This window comes from Pseudopodoces humilis, chromosome 1 (genome assembly GCF_049639895.1).
Source record: "Pseudopodoces humilis isolate 2021_Gansu_Grassland_sample_001 chromosome 1, ASM4963989v1, whole genome shotgun sequence".
Lineage (NCBI taxonomy): Eukaryota > Metazoa > Chordata > Aves > Passeriformes > Paridae > Pseudopodoces > Pseudopodoces humilis.
Window position 1 is genome coordinate 61,131,454 of NC_142200.1, and position 25,420 is coordinate 61,156,873.

The 25,420-nt window shown below is 37.6% G+C and overlaps 1 protein-coding gene across 1 annotated transcript in view; it reads right to left on the bottom strand.

The window, feature by feature from the left end:
* Positions 1–25,420, bottom strand: part of GABBR2 (gamma-aminobutyric acid type B receptor subunit 2) — a 458,385-nt gene that overhangs the window by 194,942 nt on the left and 238,023 nt on the right. Inside the window, exon 9 of the mRNA XM_005517349.2 lies at positions 617–677. Coding sequence (XP_005517406.1) covers positions 617–677 — 61 coding nt within the window. The remainder of the gene's footprint in view (positions 1–616; positions 678–25,420) is intronic.

Sequence of the window (25,420 nt, forward strand, 5' to 3'; positions counted from 1 at the left end):
GCTGTAAATGGCCCCTGACAAATCCCTACGGCTTCATTTGCGGTCTCTGCCGCTGAGACTGTTCCCTGCAGGAGCAGCTCAGGCTGAGAGGATGCAGCAGGCTTGATGCTGTGGAGCATGTTACCTCCAAGGGATGGGGTCAGCAGTTTGTGTGCTCTGCATGCTGAGGGACTGACTCCTGAAGCAACTTTTAGCAAGCAGTTGCAGAATGTCAAAAGTGAATCTTCAGAGAGCACAAAAACTAACTTGAAAGAGCTTAACAACAAAAATCCTCTCTAAATTCCATTTCCCATTCATTTTTAAGGAACAACTCTATTAAGAAATGGATACTTAGCTAACCAGTAGGGTTTTTTAAACAGCTACATGTTGCTATAGATCAGTAGTTTCTATAAATATGGGGATTGTCATAAAGAAAAATTCTTGAAAATACCTCACAGCACTCGAGGTTCAGAACACAGCGTTTTAAACAGGCAACAAAAACTTACTAAATTCCTTTCTGCGTCTTCCAAGCAGTTCCTTTTCAAAATAATTGTACATATTTAAAACATCTTGAAACAAATGCAACTGATACAAAGGTTTGAAATTGCATACATTATGAAAATTGTTTGCAACCTACCTTGGAATTGTGTAAATTTGATGGTTCCCATCCTCTCTCCATTTCTGAAAACAACTTCACCCTAAATAAAATAAATAAACACCTTAAAATTTTATAAATCTCTCATAATATAGTTTTTCATTTACACTTTAATTTTCCATTGACTATTAAAATGACCAAAGCAATGTTTAAACTCTGAAGATAGTCAGTTCAAACGTTCAAAATAACTCAAGAATACCTCCTTAAAGCCTTCTTCTACAGATTTCAAATGGCCTTAGAAAGTTGGCCAGTGTTACCACCCACTTTTCATTTCATGGAAATGGAAGCACAATAAAGCCAGTAACTTACTGAATTTCAGATGATGAGAGACATGCAAACAATTGATTTTCACTGTTTGGTTTATGAAGGATATGTAAAACTTTCAAAGATCACATAAGAAAATAGTTTTCCCCTTCATTCATCCATCATACAGTTCTCCAAATGGCTCTAGAAGCTATTTATCTTATCTTATATACTTACCCTACTAGGTTATGTATACCAGTAGCTCCTATGGCTTGGTTTTGTACTATACCAACATCTGTGTCCTAGTATTCATTTTAATTGTAATGTCTTTAAGTCAGTACTACCATTTGTGGTACTCTTCACTGCAGCCTCTCAACATAATGGTCATGTAATGCTGAAACCTCCTCACATATCCCTAGGAAATTACTCCCATCTTTTAGCCCATCTTTCTGCATTAAATTAATAAAAGATCTTGTTAAATTTCCTCCTTACTTCAGCTATTTCATGATTGAGTATGAAGGAAGAGGGTTTCATTCATTTATGGTAAGTATTTTTAATATTTTGAACCTGTAGTGGGGAGCTGAATGCTGTCAAAATAGATTTCTGTTCTACTTCATCCTTGGTTTGGCTGATTAACACCATCTACATAAATCTTTGTTTTGGCAGACATCAGAGTAGAAGAAACCAAATGACAAACCTGTGAGGATACAATACATTTCTCTGTGCCATCCTGTCACTTTTTGGATAACCCTTTCTAGTCACTGAAGGGATGCACTGAAGGCCTCTGAAATACTGAAGTCAGGTCCCTACAGGAACAGCTCAAGAGGTTTGTAGTACAGCACATTCACCTCCCCCCCATATTTTGCAAGCCACAAAACACCATTTCCCTTTGATAAACAGAAGAAATCTTAAACAAGTGTAAGCCACATTGTGCTAAACTTTAAGAATCAAAAGCTCCAATCTCCTGGCTATTTTATAAAAAATAGGAAAAATGTTTTAAGCAAAAATTTTATATAAATAAAATAAATAAAATGTGTAATTTAATTTTATAAACTACAGCAATGCTAGAAAGAAATAAGCCAATCAGTGTTTCAGAAACATGTCTTTAGGAATTATGTGCTGATTTATGGCATGAGAAGTGAGCTATAATCTGATGTTCTACAGCTCACATCAAGCCATTTCTTTGCTACTGAGATAACATGCCATAAGATTTAGCTGGAGAGTTGTCTTCTTTATGCTTGAGATTCATAAATTACTAAAAGTTTTTCTTCTTTATTTAAAGTGGCAGCTGTTTGAATAATAGATATCACTAACACACACATTTAGATGCAATATTCCAAAAGCCAGTCTTAGCACTATTTTGTCCTTTCTTTTTATCTCACCACACACTCCAGCACAAATACCAGTAAAAACTGCAGTTTATGGTGTGACCCACCATAAAACCTAGATCTTATGAAATCCATGTGAACATAGCAATACCCAAAATCCTTTTTTAACTTCCTAACTTTTAACTGTCTAGGTGATGTTACATAGGCATATTTAGATATTGATTGGCAAAAGGACCAGTGATTGTATAGAATTAAGGAAAATAATGGAAGTAATGTTAATACTAACAACTTCTGAACATCATCATCATATTCAAAAAATATTTCTTGATCAAGTAAATATTTTATTTCAAGAGATGTAAAATAAGACCTCAGTCCTGAAAAAGCATTTAAATCAACTGCAAATGAATAACTTAGAACAAACAATTAGAAAAAACCTCACATTTTACTGTATATTAAATAGTTAATTACCAAAGATTTCCTCTTCCATTATGCAGAGATCATCCCAATGGAGACCAACAGAAACCACACTGGTGTCTTGGTGCCTATTTAATTTTCTTCAATCTACCACCTACATTTTTTCTTTCTTTACGAGCTGTAAAAGTGAATGCCAGAGTAGATACCAATCTGCCCAGCTGATCTGCCCAACTTCGAGCTGTGGACAGGCATCTTCACACTAGCAAGGACCCTTGAAGAGCTGATGGGAAGGAAATAGAAAGTTTGTGGGAGTCCAGCAGGCAGAGATGTGAACAGAGAGCAGAAAAGGAGCTGGATGAGCTCAGTCTGGCCCTGCTGGACATTGCAGCTGGTGTGTACAGCCACCACAGCACACAGAATTCCAATTTTTCTGGCCCAAATACATCCCTGTATTTGGGATTCATTGCAGCTGCATAACTCATCATACAGCCTTATAGAGGTGTACTTTATCTAGTTTTCCTAAATGTACTACCACCTATAAGTATAAATAATACTAGTCTCACATTACAAGTTAGGTGACTAGAACAACTGAAATATAGAAGCTTATGCTGTAGGTTTTTTAGGTTTTTGTTTCTTTGATTTTTGATACATCTCTGACCTGCTTCCCTTGTAATTTTATTTTTTTTAAAAATGATATTTTATTTCTTTTTAATCACCTCAAAAAGCTACAGTGCTTGAAAGTTCTTTACAAATCATGAAAACCAGACTGGACCAAACATTCCAACAGCATCAATCTCACACTTGCCACATACAAAGACATCATCTCCCTGTTTCTTCTGAGTACTTTCATCCTTTTTGTGCTCTGTTTTACAAACCTGATATTGATTTGTGTACTTTGTTATACAGAGTAACTGTTTCATCCCTTAATAAAAACACATTTTCTGCCCTCCTTGGATGTAGAGTCTTCCCTTTTATCTTAAGTCATTAGTCCTTTATTTTTGGTCAGAAGACCACATTGTCCATTCACACTTACAAATTATTAGGGGACATTAGATTTATTTCAGACACATGGGACTTCCACTGCCTTTATGGAAGTCATTTGTCTCCACTTGGAAGGAGCTGTATATTATGCTTCTATATTTTTTCCTTCTGGTTAAAAAGTAGGTATCTTTGCTATGTTTTAAACTTGTCATTAAGCTCTTTTTGAGCTGCTGAGCACTAGCATTTATTACAATGTTCTTTGCATTATCTTTGACAGTATTACTATCCAGCTCTGGACAGAGGCCCACACCAAAGTTAGAATTCTTTCATTCTTCATGCACTGAAATCCACAGCCAGCACATTTTTTCATTCATATATTTAGTTTTCTTCTTCAATCAAACCAGAGTTCATAAGTTTCTTAACTGCTCTCTCAGTCAGGGCCAGATCTGCACTTTGACCAACAATTAATTTATTAATTAAATAACACATTAAATTTTTATATTTTCTTCTGCGAAGTTTCTCAAATATAGTAAATGGAGAACTAAGTGCATAGCATTTACTTCATGATTTTCAACACTGTCCCTACAACCAATGTCAGCTTTAGACTATGTTTACTTCCTCCTTCAGCAGTCTTCTACCACATGGCACCAAACAACTATTTATTCAACTGTTTATCATGTACTCAGCCTATACTTGATATCTTATTGGTGATTTAAAATGTCATAAATATACATTCAAGCTAAATTAAAAACACAGATACCCCTTCATCAGAGGAATGACAGTGAGAACAATGACAAAAACACCACAGCTGGCAATTTAATTAAGTTTAATTAAATAAAATAAATTTTATTTAAATTTAAAAAATAATAATTAAAAATAGAAAATAAAAATTAAAAAGTAAAAATAGAATTTAAATTAAAAGAATTATTTTTTTTTTCAAAATTTTAATTAATTTAATTTAAATAGGACAGTTAAATACTACAGGATTTCTGTGCCCTGAGTGTTATCTGATGGGTCAATATATTTCAGGACACTGCTTCAGTTCCACTTCACTGCCCAGGAATCTGGGTTACTCTGGCCTATATAGAAGTCATCTCCTCATATAACAGTGTTGAAAGCCAGTGGCTTTCCATGAAATATCTGAGACTACACAGTCAAATCTGCTCCAACAGTGACCATCAGTATTTTCCCAAAAATAAATTAACTCATTCAGTTTTGGGGTACTTGGGTGAGATATTTGATATCAAGTAAACAATCTAAATAAATGCACACAGATATATGAAAATCAGTAAGATAACTATGACAACTGAAATAATGTTTTACATAATTTTATATATTCTTTATATATTTATGTAATATATAAAATTAAATCTTTAAGTTCTGTGACATCTGCTGAAATCAAGGTGCACTTCTGAACATTTAGTTTACTTATTGGACTATGTCAAATAAAAGTACAAGCCAAGGAGGGGGAAGCATCCCAGGATAGGAAACCTAAGAGTTCACTGTCACCCAGGGGGCAGCTTACTGGTGTCTCACATTGCTCGCAGCTATACAGCTCTACACCTACCTGCTGGAAGCTTGGTAGCTCAGCATTCATCAGGCCCCTGTGTGAGCTCTAGTGGCCTACTAAACCAGCAAAATGCATTCAGTGGGATTTTTTTCTTTTTTTGGGTTTTGTTTTTTGGGTTTTTTATTACTTTGGCAAGTAGGCGATATGTTGTTTCTCAATTGCTGAACCAGAGCCAGCACAAAAGAGCCCTGGAAGGATTCAGGTACTAGCAGAAGGAGGTAGGAGGAAAGGAGCAAGACACTCTCTGTTAGCCCTAGATCCTTTCAGAAGACTTTCTATATTTTCATGCAATGCACGCAGCCTGCCACTCACATGTTGCACTCAATTTACTCATTTGGGACTCCTTAGCTACTGACACACCTTCCCTGACACACACAAAGCAGCAAGCTGGGATTCTCTGCCTCTTGGTTCTGCAACCTGTGGGCAGTGAAGAGCTACACACTGGAATTCATAGCCTCTTCCACTCTTCAAACTTCATGTCCAAGACAGTGATGCTTACAGAGAAAGGGAATATCATTTATTCTACCTAACAGGATTTTAGCTCTTCAAGTATAACCTCACTTCTGAAACAAAACAGCAAGATTTCAGCTGAGGGCAGCTTGTGCACAACTCTTCTGGTTTCAACCTATTTACATCACTCATTCAGCTGCAGACAAAGAGATAAGCACAGGAGATGTAAGCAGAGTGCAAGAGAGGATACCAAGGAGACAGCAGTGAAGGTGTAACTCCCTGTGGGAAAAAGAAGCATCCGTCATCTTTGGATAAACGAGAGGAGAGCAGAAGGCAGAGGGTGACAAAAATTAAAATGCTCCATCAAATCAACAATGCTCCTCAGTCCAAGATTTTATATCTTTAGACTGCTGTGGATAAAATGTTTCTAGAACATTTAATCAAAGCAGACTCAGTGACTGCTGCTTTTCAGGCCTTGAGACTATTTTCAGAAAAAGATGTTTCCTTCAAAATTTTCAAGATTAAAGACTAAAATCTGAAATAGTTTACAATCCTTTAGGATGTCTCTTCCCTGTCTGTTTTCTCTCTTTATGACATTTTCCAAAAGCTTTGGGTAACTGAACACTGCTGTCTGGAGAGCAGCTGAGCAGCTGAACGAGCACCATGAAGCATAAAAGCCTGGTCTTGGCTAACATATTCTAAATGAAGCAATACCACCATTCTCATCTAAACAGAAACTGTTGTTCTAGCCATGAGAAAAAAAAAAACAAAACTGGTAACCATGACAGTGATGGAAAAGATGAATGAAGGTTTGGCATTCACCAAATCCCTTAACATTGGAACTAGGAGGCACTCACCTATTAGGACTTTGGTCTAAAACAGAAAAATCAGTGATGTTTTTCACATTATTCCTTTGCACAGCAGGTAATGACCTTCTGAAATCTGCATTGAGTGAGGATTACTTATATATTTGTTTCATTTAGAAACAGAGGACTGGGATGTGACACAATCTACAGAGCTCATGAGACACTTCATACATTCCTATGTAGCTTCTGTGAACTCTTGGTAGTCAGACAGGTAAATGGAAAATTATATCTCAGAGATAGGTCAGAGATCAGGAAATATTAATGACTTTTTAAATAGGTTACAGAAACTGCTCTCATATGAATGAAGTATGGGATAAGCAGATGTACAGGTTCACATCAGAGGCAATTTGGAAATAAAGAACACGAGAGATATAGAAGTTCTTTTTTTTTTTTATATTATCCCCCATGGTAAAAACTGTTCTGGGCAAAAATATCCAGCAATTTTAATAAAAAAGATGGGCTTCGTGTCTCATATTTGCCAATATCTTAGTTAGCATCAGATAATTCAAGTAGTCTGTGGCATTGCCCATTGTGTTCTGCTTTGGCACTTGTCTACCTTAAATGCCTACAGAATAAGTAATAGTTTCTCAAAATAATAATAATAATAAAAAATCCCTGGTATGTAAAATAGTTTCTTTAGACTACAATTTCCCAAAACCAAGTTTCCCAAAAAAAAAGAAAAAGCTACTGTGCATCTCCTAATATCATGACAGCAAGGAGTTATATACCACAGCTGGGCTGAAGAATATGAAGAAATGGAAAATGAAGATCAACACCTACAGTTTCAAATAAAGTATAACATCTTTATGTACCTACTGTTCACATACATCCTCAGTCTAGGATTATATGGAAATACAAAGTACTGGAAGCCTTTCCACCATGGTTTCATCATGCTGCCACTACACTCCCTTCTAAATAATGAGTTCTAGTCCATTCAGCCTCTTTTTCCAAGGAGAGGGGATTTTGTCATTTTTCCTATCTCCCCTCTCTAAGCCCCTGCTACAATTTTATTTATTTCCTGACAAAGGCATAACTGAAACATGGATGCCCTTGCTGTGCAGAAGGGTTCTCTATTTCTACCTAATATTTTGCTAGCTGATCTTTACCATATTTCAGGCAGAACTTCAACTCTTTTTTTTTTTTTTTTTCAGGAAAGTGAAGGAATGGAAAAGGGAACAGACAGAATATCTTTAGTTAAAATTTCCTCCCTCCATCTCATCAGCATCCTCTATCATCAGTTGTCACCGCATAAAAGTGTGCTGCTGGCAGCACAATGACATAAGCCCAGACTAAGCTGCTCCATTAGATTAGCATTTAGATGCATCTAAACAATTTTACACAGCTATGCTGAAATGAGACAGCACAATCATAGCATTTCTTTCAGCACAGCAAGCAAAGGCATCATTTACAAACATCTGAGCACTCCGTTTACACACAGAAGGAAGACTGAGGGAATAATATCCCTGACAAGGTACCAGCAATTCATAAGCACCTAAAAGGAGGGAGAAAAGGATGCTAGCCAGGAAATCATGCATCAAACAGTATCAGACTTGCTGGCCATTTCAGGTGAAGAAAGATGAAACCTTTATGCTTTCTTACTCATTAATGTGCTTTTACACACTCACCTGGGCTTATGGCCAGCACAAGGCAAAGCAGTTTGATGCTCTTTTATTCTTTATGGGTATATAATTTTTACCCAGTGACTGAGTTTTTTGTGCGTCATCTCTGTCAGTGATCAGGTAAGCTCTATGTTCAACATCATTAGTGGTCTTAGGTTTAAAAGCATGGCAGGAAAGAAACTGAAATGAAACATATATACGTGAGAAGCTATTTTGCAAGTTTTTTTCTGAGTACTTCAGAAACTAAATGACAGGCCCTGGAACAATGTGCAACAAATACTTTTAAGTCTGGTGATATATATAATATATAACAGCGCTGTTGGTATTTAGCCAATTTCCTGATCTATGGCTGGTCTCTGAAGCACAAGAAATGTAATTCCTTTTCTCTTGACTTCCAGGAGTGTGTAAAAACATTGATGTAAACAACCTGTCTTTCAAGGTGGCAAGAGAAAAGGAAACAGTCTGAAGCACTGGGACTAGGAATTCAACCCCTTCCCAGTGTTAATAAAAAAGTGAATATGAACTGCTGAGGTGATGTTCAGAATTGTTCTTACGAGGTTGAGTCCCTGATGATTTCAGTTTCTAGCTCTGTATATCTGTAGAAACAGGGTAACAGCACATTATCTACCACCACCACATCTTTTTTCACCACTGCTTTTCTAAAAACGAATCAGAAGAGATGGCAAAAAGCCTTTTAAGGACACTGCATTAAGCAGCAGTTCCATATCTTCAACAGTGCAATTTCATATGATGTTCTGAAGCAATTTCTTCCATTTTCTTTAAACTACATTAATCTCAGCAGAGAGCAGAACCACACAGTCTGCATTTGATTTGTTCTGATGATGACCCAAATGACTGCAGGACCCACTGTCTCCTCTCTCTGCACCTCCTGCCCAGGCTCTGTCACACTGGCTGGACACAGAAGATTACTTTGTTTACTCTGTTCTTTCTAATGAGCAGGCAGCCTCTGTTGTTAACAAGAGAGCAGGCAGCCTCTTTAATAGCAAGGTCTTCATATCCAAAGTAGAACATGCTGGCATTACCCATGTGCAAGTTAAGAGCACAGCATCTTCAGACTATTATCTTCCTAAGTGAGCAACTTTCATTCAAAACCACCTTAAAAGGGGAATTTAAAAAATTTGCAAAGACCAGACAGCTTAACAAATCTATGTATACCTGTCAGTCGTGGATGATTCTCCCTACTGGGTAGAGAAAAGGCTACAATAGCAGACTCATTCCCAGTGTTACACAGCTACTTTGCATCCGAAAATTCCCCTGCAGGCAGAAGTGTAAACTGACGCTGACCAGGGAAGACTGAGTAAGCTAAAAGGTGTTTTTTTTGTAGCGGGCAGCCATCCAGACCTAGAACACTAACACTGATTTTTCCTCTTTTTATGCAGTACAAGCTCTTACACAGGAGCTCAAACAGTTTAATTTAATAATAATAAATTTTTTCCAGTGATTACAGTATTTTTAACTTTTCTTCTGCAAATCAACTAAGACAGTTCAAAGCACATGGGAACTGACTGTCCAGGACATCAACTTTCTAATACATTTCCCAATAACCATCACTGAAATGGGTCCATTTTTCATTTCAGAATGAAACAACAATTTTTGTTCACGTAAATTTACAGCAAGCTTCTAACAACCTTTTAATTTAGCCCACTTGTGGTTTTGGCTTTACTTGACAATTGCCAGAATTGCTATGACATCTAAGATGTCTATTTCTGTAAAGCTAAAAAGCCAAACCTAAGCTATTTCCAATCTTAGTGTTCTCAGATTTACTTTTCTTTAAAATTTCAGATTTTGTCTATATTGCTATCAGAAAGGACTCCTGAAGACAGCTATGTTTGATGATAATGAAGTAGAAGTTTAATCCTCTTCCCTTTCTTCAGCACTGCATCCCTTCAGGTGATGCTTTCATCAGCATCAAATTCTGACTGAAATTTGCAGAGAAGAGAATTAGCATTGCTGAGCACAGAGATTTGAACAGGCTTGGCAGTGGCATGAAGGAGATCTAACCAGCATATTCTTAATAAAATCAAATTCAGTCCTTTTCACTGTCCATTTTAATCCTTCAGGCTATCCTAACCTGTGCCAAAACCCTGAAGGGAGTCAGTAAGATAAAACTGGCATAGTTTTGACACTTTAAAGATTCTGCTATGTGTGTAGCAGTCTTGGTGAGGAAAGATGGGAGGTTCTTTCTAGAACACTCAGATCCAAAGATGCTGAGGAGGCTCGGTATGGTTTCTGTGTGGTCAGAGCCATATACCATTAGATCCTACACAACATAGCAGCTTTCCAGCTAGCACAGGTCACAGATCTCAAAGGTGTAGCTCTCTTCAGATTCCATAAAACAGTGCTTAGAGTAACGGTGTTACTCTTCCCACACTTTCAGAACACTATAATTAAGGCTGATACTTAAATACCTTCCCACCGTGATGGATGATTTTAAAAACTTTTGCGAAATACTTTGTTGTTTTAAATACATTCTCTGCCTAAAATTAATTAAAAATTAATATCATACTAAAAATTTGAGACATACCTAGTCACTTAATAGATAAACAGTGTATTTTCCATGAAATATACCACTTGAAAACTGTTCATGATTCCCTATGGACATGATGATAGAGATGAAAACAAGACAACAGATGATACCCCTTTGTTACCCCTTAGGTCATACCAGCTAATTTGCAGAAATTAGTACAAAAGCAAGTGAATTCAAAGTGAGTCCTCTTTTTGGTTTTCTTCTAACTCAAGGGAGTGTTTAAAGTCCAATGAATGCTATGAAATAGCTACAGACAAGACATCTTCTTCCTACCCACGCCCCCCAGCATTTCCACACCCAGGATGTTATCCATACCATGCCATGCAGACTAATTCATTGATTTAGCACCCAAGTAAATGAACTGGTAAATCTACATAGAAAATAAATATTTGTGTCAGTCTAAAAGTACAAGTAGGTTCCCAGACTACCAAGCTTAGTCCAGCTTTCTCAGCTCAGACATCACTAAGTTGCTTCTGGAGAAAAAAAAAAAAATAATCAATCCCAACCCAAAACAACCACCAAACTAAAATTAACCAACCAACCAATTCACCACCCTTCAAAAAACCAAGCACAAAACCAAACAATCCTCTACCATCACCAAAACCAAAAAAGACAAAAAGATACCCCCCTAAAAATGTGAGAGGGAGGGAGGAGGGAAGGGAGGGAGGAAGGGGGGAGGGAGGGAGGGAGGAAGGAAGGAAGGAAGGAAGTGGCGGAAGGAAGGAAGTGGCGGAAGGAAGTGGAGGAAGGAAGGAAGGAAGTGGAGGAAGGAAGGAAGGAAGTGGAGGAAGGAAGGAAGGAAGTGGTGGAAGGAAGGAAGGAAGTGGCGGAAGGAAGTGGCGGAAGTGGCGGAAGGAAGTGGCGGAAGGAAGTGGCGGAAGGAAGTGGCGGAAGGAAGTGGCGGAAGGAAGTGGCGGAAGGAAGTGGCGGAAGGAAGGAAGGAAGTGGCGGAAGGAAGGAAGGAAGTGGCGGAAGGAAGGAAGGAAGTGGCGGAAGGAAGGAAGGGGCGGAAGGGGCGGAAGGGGCGGAAGGAAGGGGCGGAAGGAAGGAAGGGGCGGAAGGAAGGAAGTGGGGGAAGGAAGTGGCGGAAGGAAGGAAGGGGCGGAAGGAAGGAAGGGGCGGAAGGAAGGAAGGGGCGGAGGGAAGGAAGGGGCGGAAGGAAGGGGCGGAAGGAAGGAAGGGGCGGAAGGGGCGGTAGGGGCAGAAGGGGCGGAAGTGGCGGAAGGGGCGGAAGGGGCGGAAGGGGCGGAAGGGGCGGAAGGGGCGGAAGGGGCGGAAGGGGCGGAAGGAAGGAAGGAAGGAAGGAAGGAAGGAAGGAAGGAAGGAAGGAAGGAAGGAAGGAAGGAAGGAAGGATTGTACTTATTTTAAAGGTAATGCTCTCAGTTCTTACTTCAAGAGGGGCACAGGCAGAAACAGTCAGTAAATTTGGAACTGGAAAGGAATTAGGGAATTACTACTATCCATCAATGCATTTCATGTGGCTATATTCATATCTAAGCTCCTGGAGTTATGAATCAGTATGGGGAGTTTTTTTTACTTCCATTATTTCCATCAGAAGACGGCTTCTGAACCTGAATCTTCTTTTCATTTTAAGCTTTCCTCTCGCTTTCAGGTTCCTCTTATTATTGGCTGTATGGTTACTTTTAGGCTCACAGTATTATTTGAAAGAGATTCCCCTGTTCTTTTTTTAAATGATATTTGTGTGGAGAACAAGTAGTTCTCCACTCAGCAGACTAGATATGCTCAGAGCTGCAATAAGGAGAGGAATAAAATAGAGCTGAGTTACCTTTCAACCACAAAAGTTGGTTTTATATAGGAGGAAGATATTTACCTGGCTAGTCTGAAATGTGTCTTTCATTCACCAAGTGTATTGGAACTTCATGTTCCAGAATGGAGGCAGGGATTGAATTTCAGTGTCCTGAAAGTGAGATTGGAAAGGAACCATTCTGGGCTGCTGTTCTCTGCACCTCAGATACCTACACTCTCTTTAAATGCCTCTGGTATGCCTACAGTAGGCAGATTCATGCTCTCATCTTATATTTTGGTGGAATAATACAATGCATTTATTTAACACATGAGAGAATTTGAAATTTGTGTATCCCTTACTTAGTTGCAACAGAAAAGAAAAAAGAAAAAAATTCTAATGACATAGAAAGAGTGCTTTTCTTATTTTAGAGCATAAGGAAAAACCCACATACATCTTTCCTATGGAAAAAGGGCTAAAATCAGTTTTCAGACTTTACATATATTTTACTTGAAAGGAAAATCTAAAATGTTTTCCTTTGAAACTATAAAATCAATTTTTGAAATATTGAAAATACTGATATTAAATGTTGAAAAAAAGAAGTGTGTGTGTGTCTATCAAAAGGCTTAGGGTGGCAGAGTACCACTCAAAAGAGCAGATAATCTTTACTAACTCATAACTGCACTCTTTAGACAATAACGTACACAAACCCACACAAATTCCCTTAATTTTTATTCAGAAAAGTAGAAAAATTCAGAAAAAATAATTTGAATAGTAGGTGAGCTTTCATTTCCCTCTCAAGTGCAGCAGCCCAGCCCCACACCCCTGACTCATACTGAGTTGGGCTGAGCTGCTGTTTGAGCCCCAGCAGTGCTCTAGGAACTGGGCAAGCTGATGCCACTGTAAATCCACTGGGATTACTGTTGGCAGCACCTCAGCTTGTGCTGAAGGAAGTCCAGAAAGTGTTCTGCAGGGCTGCTGAACTGATTTTAAGCTTAGATTTTTCAAGGCAAGCACAGAGGCTCAGACCTTGCTCTGCCTGGTTTTCCATTCCCAGTGAAAGAGAAGGTTGCATCATATTCGAAAGCCCTCTTATCAGTTTGGCTGCCTTTTTCAGCCCTGTTTAAGGGATCAAGCCTTCAAGATCTAGTAAGCGTTAAACTTGGAAGAGATCTCACTGGAAAATGAAGAAACCATTGCTTAAAGATGCAGTATTCTTCATTTCCCTACAAAAGATCCAGCACTACAAGTTCCAAATAAGCACTGTGAGTTGAAGCTCACGCTGACACCTCTGTAATCAAAGCATTCCAGCATCAGATACTTGGCTTCTTGGAGAGACAGCAATAATATCTACATAGCCTGAAGGAAGACAAATGACAGATTCCATTATTTTCTCTGGCTATCTCCAGTATCATAACATTTTCCTTATCTTGGTCAGCACACACACTGAATGGAATGTGACTAAATTTCTTTGTAACACTCTGACAAACTGCACTGCTCTGTACAATAGCACCAAACTCTGTACTCACAGCTGCCCTTAAAAATCAGTTACTTCTATATTTTAATTCTTGTCATCAATCATCTATGCTAATTGGCCAAGTGTATGGCATGCCTATAGAGTATTAAATGTCCCAAAATAACTAATGAGAAGCCTTTTATTTCATCTATCTCAAATGAAAGTGGTATTAGAATAAGAAAGTATTTCCTTCTCTGCCACTGGCATTCAATGAATATTTATGATGTTTTTCACTATATTGCACTGATATGACAAAGTTGAGTCCCAGCTAGAATGAGGATATAGCACTTAAAAGGAGATTCTATTCTCTTTCTATCACTCATAAAAGGAATTAATAATTGCAAAACAGCTAACAATTGCTTCTCAAATTAGATCTTTAAATATTTATCTTCATATTCTAAGCTGGAAAAGGAGTCTCTTAATTTGTAGCAATAACTATCTTTAAAAACACTAATATTGTGAACCCATTTATTAAATATTTGTAAAGCTATTTTATGCACAGCACTAATGCCAACTGATCAAAGCATACGTAATTAATGGACAAGAAGGCAATCATTGCAATAATGGAAATCTTATTAGCATACAAATTATGTTGTTTTCAGAAACTCAGAATAGTCATATAAGGAAGATACCACTTATTCCAGGCTATTTTTCTGAAGCCTACAAGCTAAGTCAACTTCCTTGAAGGGGCCATATTGCTCTGTCTCATGATATTGGAAATATCTTTATCCTCTGTCGGGGTACTTGTAAGAAATGATTGAGAAGTTTCAGATATGCATATCAGGTGGTATTGCTGGGCTATGTTACTGTCCACACTGATAAAGGAATTTATTCAGCATTGTTTTTCAATCTTATTTCTCTCTCTTCTCTTACCATCTGCCAGATAAGGTGCATTGGTAACCCCTAGAGACAGAGAGGGCTTTTATCTATCTCACTCTTCTCTTTTTTCTCATCAGAAATGTTCCCTCTGCAATGTGGCAGGGGGAATAAACAGGAGCAGAAGAGGTGAGATGCTTACTGCTGCTGATGTGAATTTTTTGATTCAATGTATTCAGAAAAGGGATTTTGCTTACTAACCCCTGACAGTAATTTTTGTGGCTGGAAGCCAGGAACAATTTCCAGCACTCTCTGACTTATCTCCTGGGGTGGACACAGTCTGTCTGACAGACAGACACAGTGTCCGTACTCTTTTCTACCAGGGTATGTTCATACTCTTGAAAAGAGACACGGTGTTCATACTCTTATATTTTAGAGACAATTGTATTTTGCTCCCTGTGTAGTGCACATAGGGAGTAGTGGATACAGAGATAAAGTTGCTCCTAGTTGCAAACCTTTTTATATCTAACCCCCAGAAGACTATCAATATCCTATTTAAAGGTGGTGTCTGGAGAGAAAATTCATGTCTCCAGTCGTTCTAGCCAGTATTTGATCAACAGCATCATAGAGAATATCTGAAGTCTTCTACTGACACCAGTGAAGTGTAATTAATACAAATTTCCATCTCAAAACCATTCATCTTTTATTTTTTTTTGTCAAAATGTATCTAGACGATGATTATTTTTATACAGAATGTGTACTACTTTATTAATAAAGACCATAATTTGGAGGTTTTCTGAGCCTCTGAACATCTTTAAGATTTATTCCTAGAAACTGAGCCACTTCTCACTCCACCAATTTTTTATTAATGGAATTTTCCCATGGAACATAAGAGACTAAATATTCTTGATGACAGCTAAGCAAAAGAAATTTTCTTACTAAATGAAGTGAGAACAATAAAACTTCCTATTTTGCATGTGGATATTGTTTTTTGTCTAAACAACATGCACTTCACGTAGGTCTACATAGTCCCACTGAAATTTAATCATAAGGCAGCTTCTGTCTTTATTCAGTAGTGCTTAATTTATACAATTTACACATGCTGTAGAGCACTATGATAACTCTTTGTTTCCTCATTAGTGAAAAGGATGGTCAGGTGAGTATAAAATATTCCCTATTTCAAAAATTGTAAGATAAAGTGCATGAAAATCTGTTTGACACACACCACGGATATATTGAATATTACTTACAGGTGAGGAATTGGGAAATGGCAGATGAAGTATTTTCCATTTTGATTATTTATATTTAATGAAATAATTGCAAATTCCATGTGGTGATAATCTACTAGCCGAGCAAATAAAATATATTCTAGAAACTATTATGCTATTTTAGTATTACAGGATTTTTCTCTAAAATTTTCATTTTATCATAAATGGTTTCCTAAAATATTAATTCCAATTGTAGCTTAAAATGAACTATCTTTACTTTCAAATTTTTCTACTGAACCTATGGTAGGAAAAACAAGTATTCTTCAAATGTACAACCTACTATTGGAGTTCTATTTTTAAATTTTCTGTACATCAAATGCTGCAACCTTTCTCCCAGTTCTCTTCTTCCCAACAGGTATTAGTTATAATAAAATTGTCCTTTTTGTTTTTATGCATATTAAGTAAAATCAAGACTGGTAACTGTATGCAAACAAATTTGGTATGTCTCAGCATGATGCTTAACAGGGAGATATGTTATGGTTCCATAACTTTTAGCCTTCCTTGTAATGAACTAAGGATGCTGTTGTAGGAAGCCCTTCCCAGCTCTTTAGGCATTTTGTTTCTTTCCTACTTCTTGTCTCTTTTACCTGATGACATAAACAGAAAAATCAACTGAACAAAGATACTCAACATTGAAAAATCAACTGAACAATTGCTCAGCATTTGAAATAAACAACAGATTTCCTCGGAGCAGTGTACACTCAACAGAGCTGCAGTCTTGTGTTAGCTCTCCTCTTCCCATTTAATCTACAAACACTGCAAAACTTCAGCAAGCATCAGATCCAGAAAAAGCTCTCATGTTTTGCCAAACCTGGCTGTTCATTTCAGTGGGCAGCAAACACAAGAGAAGTTTTTACATTCAGACGCACTGCATGAAACATAAACTCGTTGAAAAGAAAGATCGTGCAGATAGCTGTTAAAAGAATATGCGCTCACTAAGAAAATGCATTCAGATTCAAATGTGTTGGCTACACTTCAAGCACGCCGCACAACAGAGCTCTGATTGCTGTGTCTGACCTTCAAACAGAGCCCTCTCACCATGCAACAACTGTTAGAGGCTATCACAGAATCTATCTTCAGAGAGTGGGAATTGGTGCCTGTTCTGGGGCAGGCTTGACTCGAGTGCTGCCTCCATGTGCTGCAGTATCCTGGGTCACACAAACCAGCCCAAGGCCACTGCTCCTGCCTTACTCTACCCCTGCTCCAAGAAAGAGCCCCGTGAGTGGCAAGGGAACAAGTAGTCTCAGCTCCCAGCGCCCATCAGTTTACTGCCCAGCACAGCGGGGTAATACCACTGCTGGTATTACAGAATCGAAAAGCCAGACAAAATGGGGGAGAGCTGAAGAGCAACCCTGAAATAAGAACATGACACCGTTTTTAAAGATGAATCATCTTTCCTTCTTTTATATCCTAGATGGCTAATCTGGTGAGAGTTATGACCGCTTCTGCTGAAGCAAAGAGCACCATCTGCTTTTAATTTTTCTTGTTTTCACCTTTTTTTAGCAGAATGGGGATACATGGCCTTCAAAAACTGGTGGCTTGCAAATTACGTCATCTTTAAACTTACACTTAACCTTTCTCTACAGTGAAATCAGGTCAGGTTTTTTAAACAGATCATAAAAACAGTGCTTGTCAACAACTTCCTAGATGCAGCATTCAATGTTTTATCAGCTTTTCTACATAACCAGCAGGAACAAACTTCCACCCTTCTCCTGTTGCTTTATAACCCTTGATAACTTCTTTTGGGGTTTGGAGAGTTTTTAAAAGTGTTTTCCACTTCATCCAGACTTAAAAAAATAAAAAAACCACCCAAATTTACAGTTTCTTTATGCTGACCTATGTAGAACTTTAAAATGTGAAAAATAACATTCTAGTTTTGAGGAGAATTTTGACACATCCAACTTTTAAAGAAATATTTCGCATTTTTAGTGTTAAAAGCCTGCCATCAGCGAGTACAAATGCATGCTAATTACTGTGCATTTTAGAAGCACTATACAGCAAATACGAGAATCACTTGAAAGTTTTGCCTTTATTGACATTATAGACCAACAAACTGGAAATGCTCTGTCAGTAAAGGCGTCCTTGTTACCCTGCCTGCAAAGAGACGGGGAAGGCTGGGAAAGATGCCAGCTGTACTCACCTACATCAGTACTACCCTCCTGCAGCTAATTACAAGATTAAGCTGAAAACAACATGCAGGCTTCAGGAATGTGGAAATCAGAACAGGAAATTAGCCAGTGTTTACCACAAAATAAGGCAGATCTGAACAAACTAATCTTCAAACTAAAGGCAAAGAGGGAAAATAGTGAGAAAGATAAACAGAACTGCCCCATCTGTCTGGAGTAAGCTCTGGAATAACTTACATTGAGAGAACTCCTATCACACACAAACACTGCCACTACAGAAAGATGCGAATTAATGAAGGGAGATTCAGAAAGCCACAACACAAAAGCAGCTTTTGCCAACATCACGCATGTCAAACACTATTTCCCCTCTCAGATCACAGCATTTAAATCAATGGCCTGCTCACTGCCACATAACTTAACATATGCATTGGTGGAGGAATTTAAATCAAATTAAGTACATAGGGATTAATTTCCTGGAGGGGATTAAGACCTTTCCATCTATACAGAATGGGTGAAACACAAGTAAAAGGAGATATTGTCACAAATATTTGAAGGAGGCAATCAGCAGATAAAAAAGCTTTTTCATTTAGGAACTGCAAAAGTAAAGAACTGTAGCAGGACTAGCAAATTAGATCACAGCACAACGGCTAGGAGGGAGAAATATATTTTTAATAAAGACTTCAAGTTTTGGTCATGATCAGCAGGATTTTTTTGCAACTACATAAATAAGAGCAAAAGATCTTAAAAGAGCCATCTTGGAGTGGAAGAGAAATTGTAGAGATGGTAGTAAGGTGCATATCCTGGGAGGGGGAGGGCTTCAAGGCTGTGCACCACAGCACCTGTAGAGCAAACCATCCGCATTTGATAACTATAATCTTTGTCTAAGCCAAACAGACAGTGATGTTTGATTTCTGAATGGATTTATTTTTGCTACCAGTGAACAAAGAGTAAAGGGACATGAACTTAAAGCTGCATTTCCCTAAAAGGTTGTGGTTATTGAAAGCAACTTTTCTCATTGTTATAACTGAAATACAAGTGAAACAACAACTAAGTTTTATTAATGCAATAGTGATTAAATATTATTATCATTATGAGGTAATTATTTTTTTAATTGAGAAAATAATAACAATATTTTGACCGAGAAAGATAGCCATCCCTCTTTTCCTTTCTTAAAAATCTGATTAAAGTACAAAGGAATTGCTGTGTTTGAGAATTTTTTTCACTTGTTCCCCTTCTTATATGAGATCCACTGCTGAATGAGATAATGCTAGTGACACACAGGGCATTTGGAGCAAATTCTTTCCTGGCTCCTCTCACCTGCCAGGAGTTGCTGAGGTTTGTGGAAAGCAATCTGAGATGTAGTCAGTATGAAAGCCAAGAGAGAAAAAGGCTGCTGTGGTGCATTGGGATTGCATCACATACAGCTGCCTTTTGTGACAGAGTCCACCATTTGCAGACCTCAAAGAACAGAGACAACCTAAAATTAAAACACTAACTTCAGTTTTATTATCTCCATTTGAACTCTATGATTCTCTTATAACTTAGGATCATAAAATACATGCAGTCTGCAAAAGCCTTAACACGTTATATTTCAGAGGTAGCACTGCCTCGCCTGTCACTCAGAGAAGTGAAAAGCATGTCACAGACTCGATTTCCAGCCATGACAAGCCCCCAGGCTATGGCATGCCTTTATTGAAAAACCTAAGCCTGACATGCCTTTAATTTCACTGAGATGCACATTAAAAATTGCATAATATTCACATTTTGTATAACAAAGTTTATTCTCTCTCACAGCTAACATTTGGCTTATTGTAAAACAGTTCCACAAAGAGGGAGTACTAAACATTAACTCTGTAAGGGAAATGTTTCATTGCAAAACAAAGAATGTACTCTTTAAAGACTTGATTCAATACAGCCCTTCACCAGCCCATTTGGAATACTTATTCTTAATACTCAGTGTGTTTTTAAGCACTTTGCTTAATCAGAGCCTAACAGAAAGACCAGAATGAGCAGTTTGCAAGCCTCAGGGAAAATATTTTTCAGAAAGAAAATATGAAAGACAGCTATTCTTCCCCCAATATTTTTAAGTAGAAAAAAATATATTCTGCTGTTTTTAAACATTTAGTTTCACATCACATGTTCCTTCAACTTACAGCAGAGAGATATGCAATTTGATATTTGTAAGTGGGCAATGTTAGGATATTCAAGATTTATTTTATAATTATTATGGAGTTCTTTTTAACATCACACTTTTTTATCACTCATCATTGGGTGAGCCTTTGACTAGCTTACCAATTTACCAAAATCTTTATCTAAGACACGTTATAAATGTATAAGACAGATAACAGGATTATCAGGATATATATAAATTTCATTCACTTTCCTGAGGAAATACTTAATAGATGCATTTCGATCAGAAACACAATACAGTATACTTATGTTTAAATACATACTAAAAAAATAAGTTGCAAAATCAAATCAATCAAAATATTCTAGGTTCTTAGCTGCATCTTTAGTTGCCTGAACATTTTAACATCTGACATTTACTCACTGGTGCAACATAAAAACCAGAAAACTAAAGTACCCACATCTTAAAAAAACCCAAATGTCCAGACATAAAAAACAGATATGAAAAGAAATAATTGGCAAGGTAGTTATATTTTCCTTCCTTCCTTCCTTCTGTCCATGTACATGCTATTTGCAGGAATAGCTACAGAAATACAGAAATGAGCCCAGTGAGTCAGATGCCACTATTTAGGTTTTAAGGGAAAGTATGCTTAATATTCATGATTCATAACAGCTACTTATCCAAATGTTTTCTGAACCACATCTACAGGGATTTCTGTTCCCTCTGTCACAGCTTCTTCCTTAGCCCAGGAGCAGCTGGGATGCATTTCAGAAGTGCTCTAGAGCAGGATCCCTCCCCTCTCTCACAGGCTAAGGGTTGATGCAAATTGGGGAAACAGCCCCTGCTGCATCCCTTGGGACTTAACAGCTGTGCTATGGAAAAGAGACTCCAAGCAGAGAGCTTTGCTTTGCTGTACACTGTTAGGAAATAACCACTAAAGGATGCCTTTCTTCCTCTACGCTTTCCCCTAGCTTTCTGCAAGAGGGAAAACTTTACACCAACACGCGTAGGTCTGGAACATAAGGCTGAAAGTTGAGCACTGAATCTTTTCTAGAATACTAATTGTGGCTCTTTGGCCTCTATAAAGTAACTTGCATCTTCAAAATGGAAACTAGCAGAAAACACCATCTAGATGCAAAGAGATCCAAATTGCCACAGTGCTACAGTCTTTGCTTTTAAAGAGTAGGCTACAGGAAAAATCTCATTAAAATTAATAGCTTTAAAATCGCACAAAAAAATAATGAATCAATTACAATTCCAGAATCTACAATGGAAAGGTCCTTGCAAAGCATTTGTGACGCTGCTGAGGTCTACTCACAGCAATCAGTGTGTGACCTGGTGTTTAATGCTGTGTCGGTTTGTTGTGCACTCATCCAAAGGGACCAGCAAACAATTATCCCTCAGCTGTATGTGTACCCTGACTGATTCATTTCTAGATGCAATTTAACTGATCTATGTGTTCTTACCTCAGGCAATTTATGTTTTTAATCCCTGATCAAATTCTGTGGTGTCATAATTGCTTTTCTTATACGTTTGCATTGCTCCTATATCAACGAAACTGTCAGAGAAGAAATTGTGTAGCCTGACACTGAGAAAAGATTTTAATAAAAAAAAAAGGAAATTAGGTGACAGTTGGGATATTTTGTGTCTCAAATGACAGTCTTCAGTGTCATTCATAATGAAAGGAACAATAATAAAATTTATGTGATTTGACTGTGGTCTTAGAAAACTTAACATTAAGAATATTTAACAGAAAATGTCATTGCAGTCTTTTTTGGACTCGCTCACATGTTTCTCTGCTCTGCAACAAACATCTGAGCTCAGCAGAACAAGAACCTCCAGGCTACAGAAGTTTACCTCTGTCTCACAGAATTCACATTCAGCTGAGACATGAACTTCTGACCACTGAAACTTCCTCTCCCCTTTGTAACTCCTGGAAAACATTTTAACCACAGCAGCTCAACACAAACACGGTGAAGTTGTAGCCCCACCATGCCTGGTAGTCACTAGGCAAATGCAGCAACAGCACAGCTGCAGAAAGCAGGTCAAGCAGTAGCATGCAGGGCAAGGAAACCACCTGAGGGATGATCTTCAGCGCTTGAGACTCCACCAAAAAAATCAACAAGCTATTTCCTTCACTGCATGGAGCAGGACCCTGTCCTTCACAGGGGGTGGCTGAGGAAGGGAGGGAAAATTGCCAGACTCTGCTGCTGTCTCTCACTCCTGGGACAATATTCTTTGCGATTTCTAGGTGTGGCTTTTAGCTCTGGCTATTCTGTAGCACTCACCATGATGACTGCTTATGCACAACATCCTAATTACATGGTCAAAAACAATTGAACCACTGTCTAATTCAGCAGCCAGGATGAATGAGGCAGAACTGAAATTGCACAGGCAGAAGAATTCCACCAGAAGTTTTAGAGGCACAATTTATGAGGTAGAAAAAGTGTAGAATTTACAAACTATAAAATAGTACCTTTATTTTTCAAAGAGTTCCAGATAAAGTCTTGGCTCTTCTATAGCTAATTTATGTAGACAAAACCCCCTATGTCAATCTATCATAGATGGAAAACCATACTGATTTTTGAATACTCTATTATGAAACCACTCCTCCCTCAAATAATTCTCTATAATCTCTTGATTTGTGTTGAGTTACTCTTGAAAGTTCTTGGGTTTTTCAGTATTACAGTCACACCCAGAATTTTCCATGTCACCAAGCAGCACAAAGAGTGTACTCTGCAGTGAAGATGAAACATCAGCCCTGGACAGTTTTATTTACACTATCTATGATGCTGTTTGATGGTGAGTTTACTTTTTGTATTCAAATGATCTTGTTTTGGTTAGAGTTAGTTGTTTTTCATCATCTTATTATATAATATATATTATTATATATTATATACATATATATATAATAAATAAAATTATAACACCCAATGATACTAAATAAGTGGCATCACACAGAAACTCTGCAGATTATGCTCCGGAAGAAGGGAGTCATTCAGCCAAAAAGGTTTGATGACACAGAGGTGAGAGAGCTGGTCTGCTTGTCTTTGCCACATATACAAGATTTAATGTCAAAGCAGTTAGAGAAGTTCTCGGATGAAGGGCAGAAAGATTTTTCAGGAAAGACAATAAGATTTAATGAAGCTTTGGCTAGATGTTAGAGGCTGATATATAAAAATATAGATGCTGTTAAAAGTAACAATAGCAGAGTGATGTGTGAACTTCTTTATAGACCATGTTCTAAAAGAACAATCTGATTTCTGACAGTGATTAGTAGGAGGCATGGTTATAAGTTTTGGTGCATTTAAGGCAAATGCAAATTACAAAACTGGAAAAATTACTGTCACACAGAAATAATCAACAGGCGAAGCACAACAGGTCCCAGGTTTGATTAAAACTGTTCATAAAACAAGAGTCTGATTCATGTCCAGTGCTTTGGATTCATATGCTAGCAACCTCAGCTGTCACTATGGACCAGATATAGAGTGGGTAATAATGCAGAAATCAGAATCCTAGGATTATTTTTTCTAAAATGTAAAATAGAAATACTTACAGATTATTCAAATGAGGTGGTTGGGGGAAAAAATATTAAAAACAAAAAGACAACCTACTTTAGTTTTCCAAGTGCTGCCTTTGGTCTGGAACTGCTTTGTCATGGCAGGACTGAAGCTGGGATGCAGCCCAAGAAGAGCATGTTGTCCTGTTCTGAAGGGGCTTCATCAAGGGCCCTGCTGCACTTCCTGCTTCATCACCTTGTCTATGTGAAGGACTCCAAGGTGGGAATCCAACCATGGCATATACTGTACTGAAGTGCAAGATCTTTTTTGTTTTATGAAATCCTAAAAAATAAGTATCCCTACATGGCTCTAGCAGAGGCTTAAAAATGCTGAATTCATCCTCGGCAGCAGCAGTGGAGAAAACAACCTGAGAAGATGGTGGAGAGAAGAGCAGAGGGTAGCAAATACAAAGTTCTAAAAGCTTACTCAAAAAATACTGGAAAACTACTTGAAAAAATACTGTACATTTATATGCAATAAATGCCATTAAAATACTTTAATTTTCCTGTGTTTCACTAAAATGCTTGCAGGCTTCAAGAATCCAATTTGCAACTGGAGCACCTCTCTAAGGAAGAAAACTAGTTCATCATAGAAATCATGACTGCCAGAAAAGACAAGCAGTGATGTATGAAAATATAATCCACTGAACATCAGACCTGACAACCTCAGAGCATTTCCAGGCTAAGTCAGCTAATAACACCACTCTTAACACTGCTGCAGGTGGATTCACACTCAGCAGAATTCTGCATTCAAGTTAAGGAATATTTTTGCCTGGAGCTATTGTAAAGATTAACAACAATGGAGTCTATGTTAATTGGTGAAAGTAAAAACTCAGAAGTAGTGCAGTGTGAACAGAGAATTAAAAAAAATACAGTTTTAAAAGTTAAGGATTTTTTTACCAACCATAAAGTAAAAATGTCACATTGCAAAATATTCCCCAAGGGAAGATTTTGCTTTTAGGTGCACACAAAAATTTCCATCATGTTTAATTCTAATTCTTGCAACATCAAGTGGGTCACTTTCACTGAAGACGAAAAAAGGCTCATTTTAAAAGCTTTTTAAAACTGCCCAGTGATGGGGTAACCTAGATGGAAACAAAATAAATTAAAGCTTGCCAAGCAACAATTCAACAATGGAGAGAAGTACAATTAACCTAAATCAACATATCTTTGTAAAAGTAGTGCAAAAAACTGTCATAGAAAATGCATATATTTTATTTCTTTTCTTAGAGTATCCAAAACAGTGTTGTAAAGGATAATTTTAAGCAGGTTAGAACTAATTTTATACTTCAGAATTTATTTACTAAATGAACCTGCTTTCAGATCTAAGCACATTTAGAAATGCATTTATCATTTATGAACTTTACTTATTCTTTAAATGCTCAAGAAACGCAGATGTTGAGAAGATTTTAGAGTAGTATGATGACAACTCTTCAAAAAACAGTAGAAAACATATTCTTGAGATTTCAAGAAACTAGTTTATGAATATTCTTTCTATTGCTTCAGCCCACAGAATATTATTTGTGTGCTACGAGGTTTCTCATTTGTCTTTTTTCCGTGTTTCATTTTCCCAGCCATCTGACACCCTGTAAAGAATTACACTGTTGAG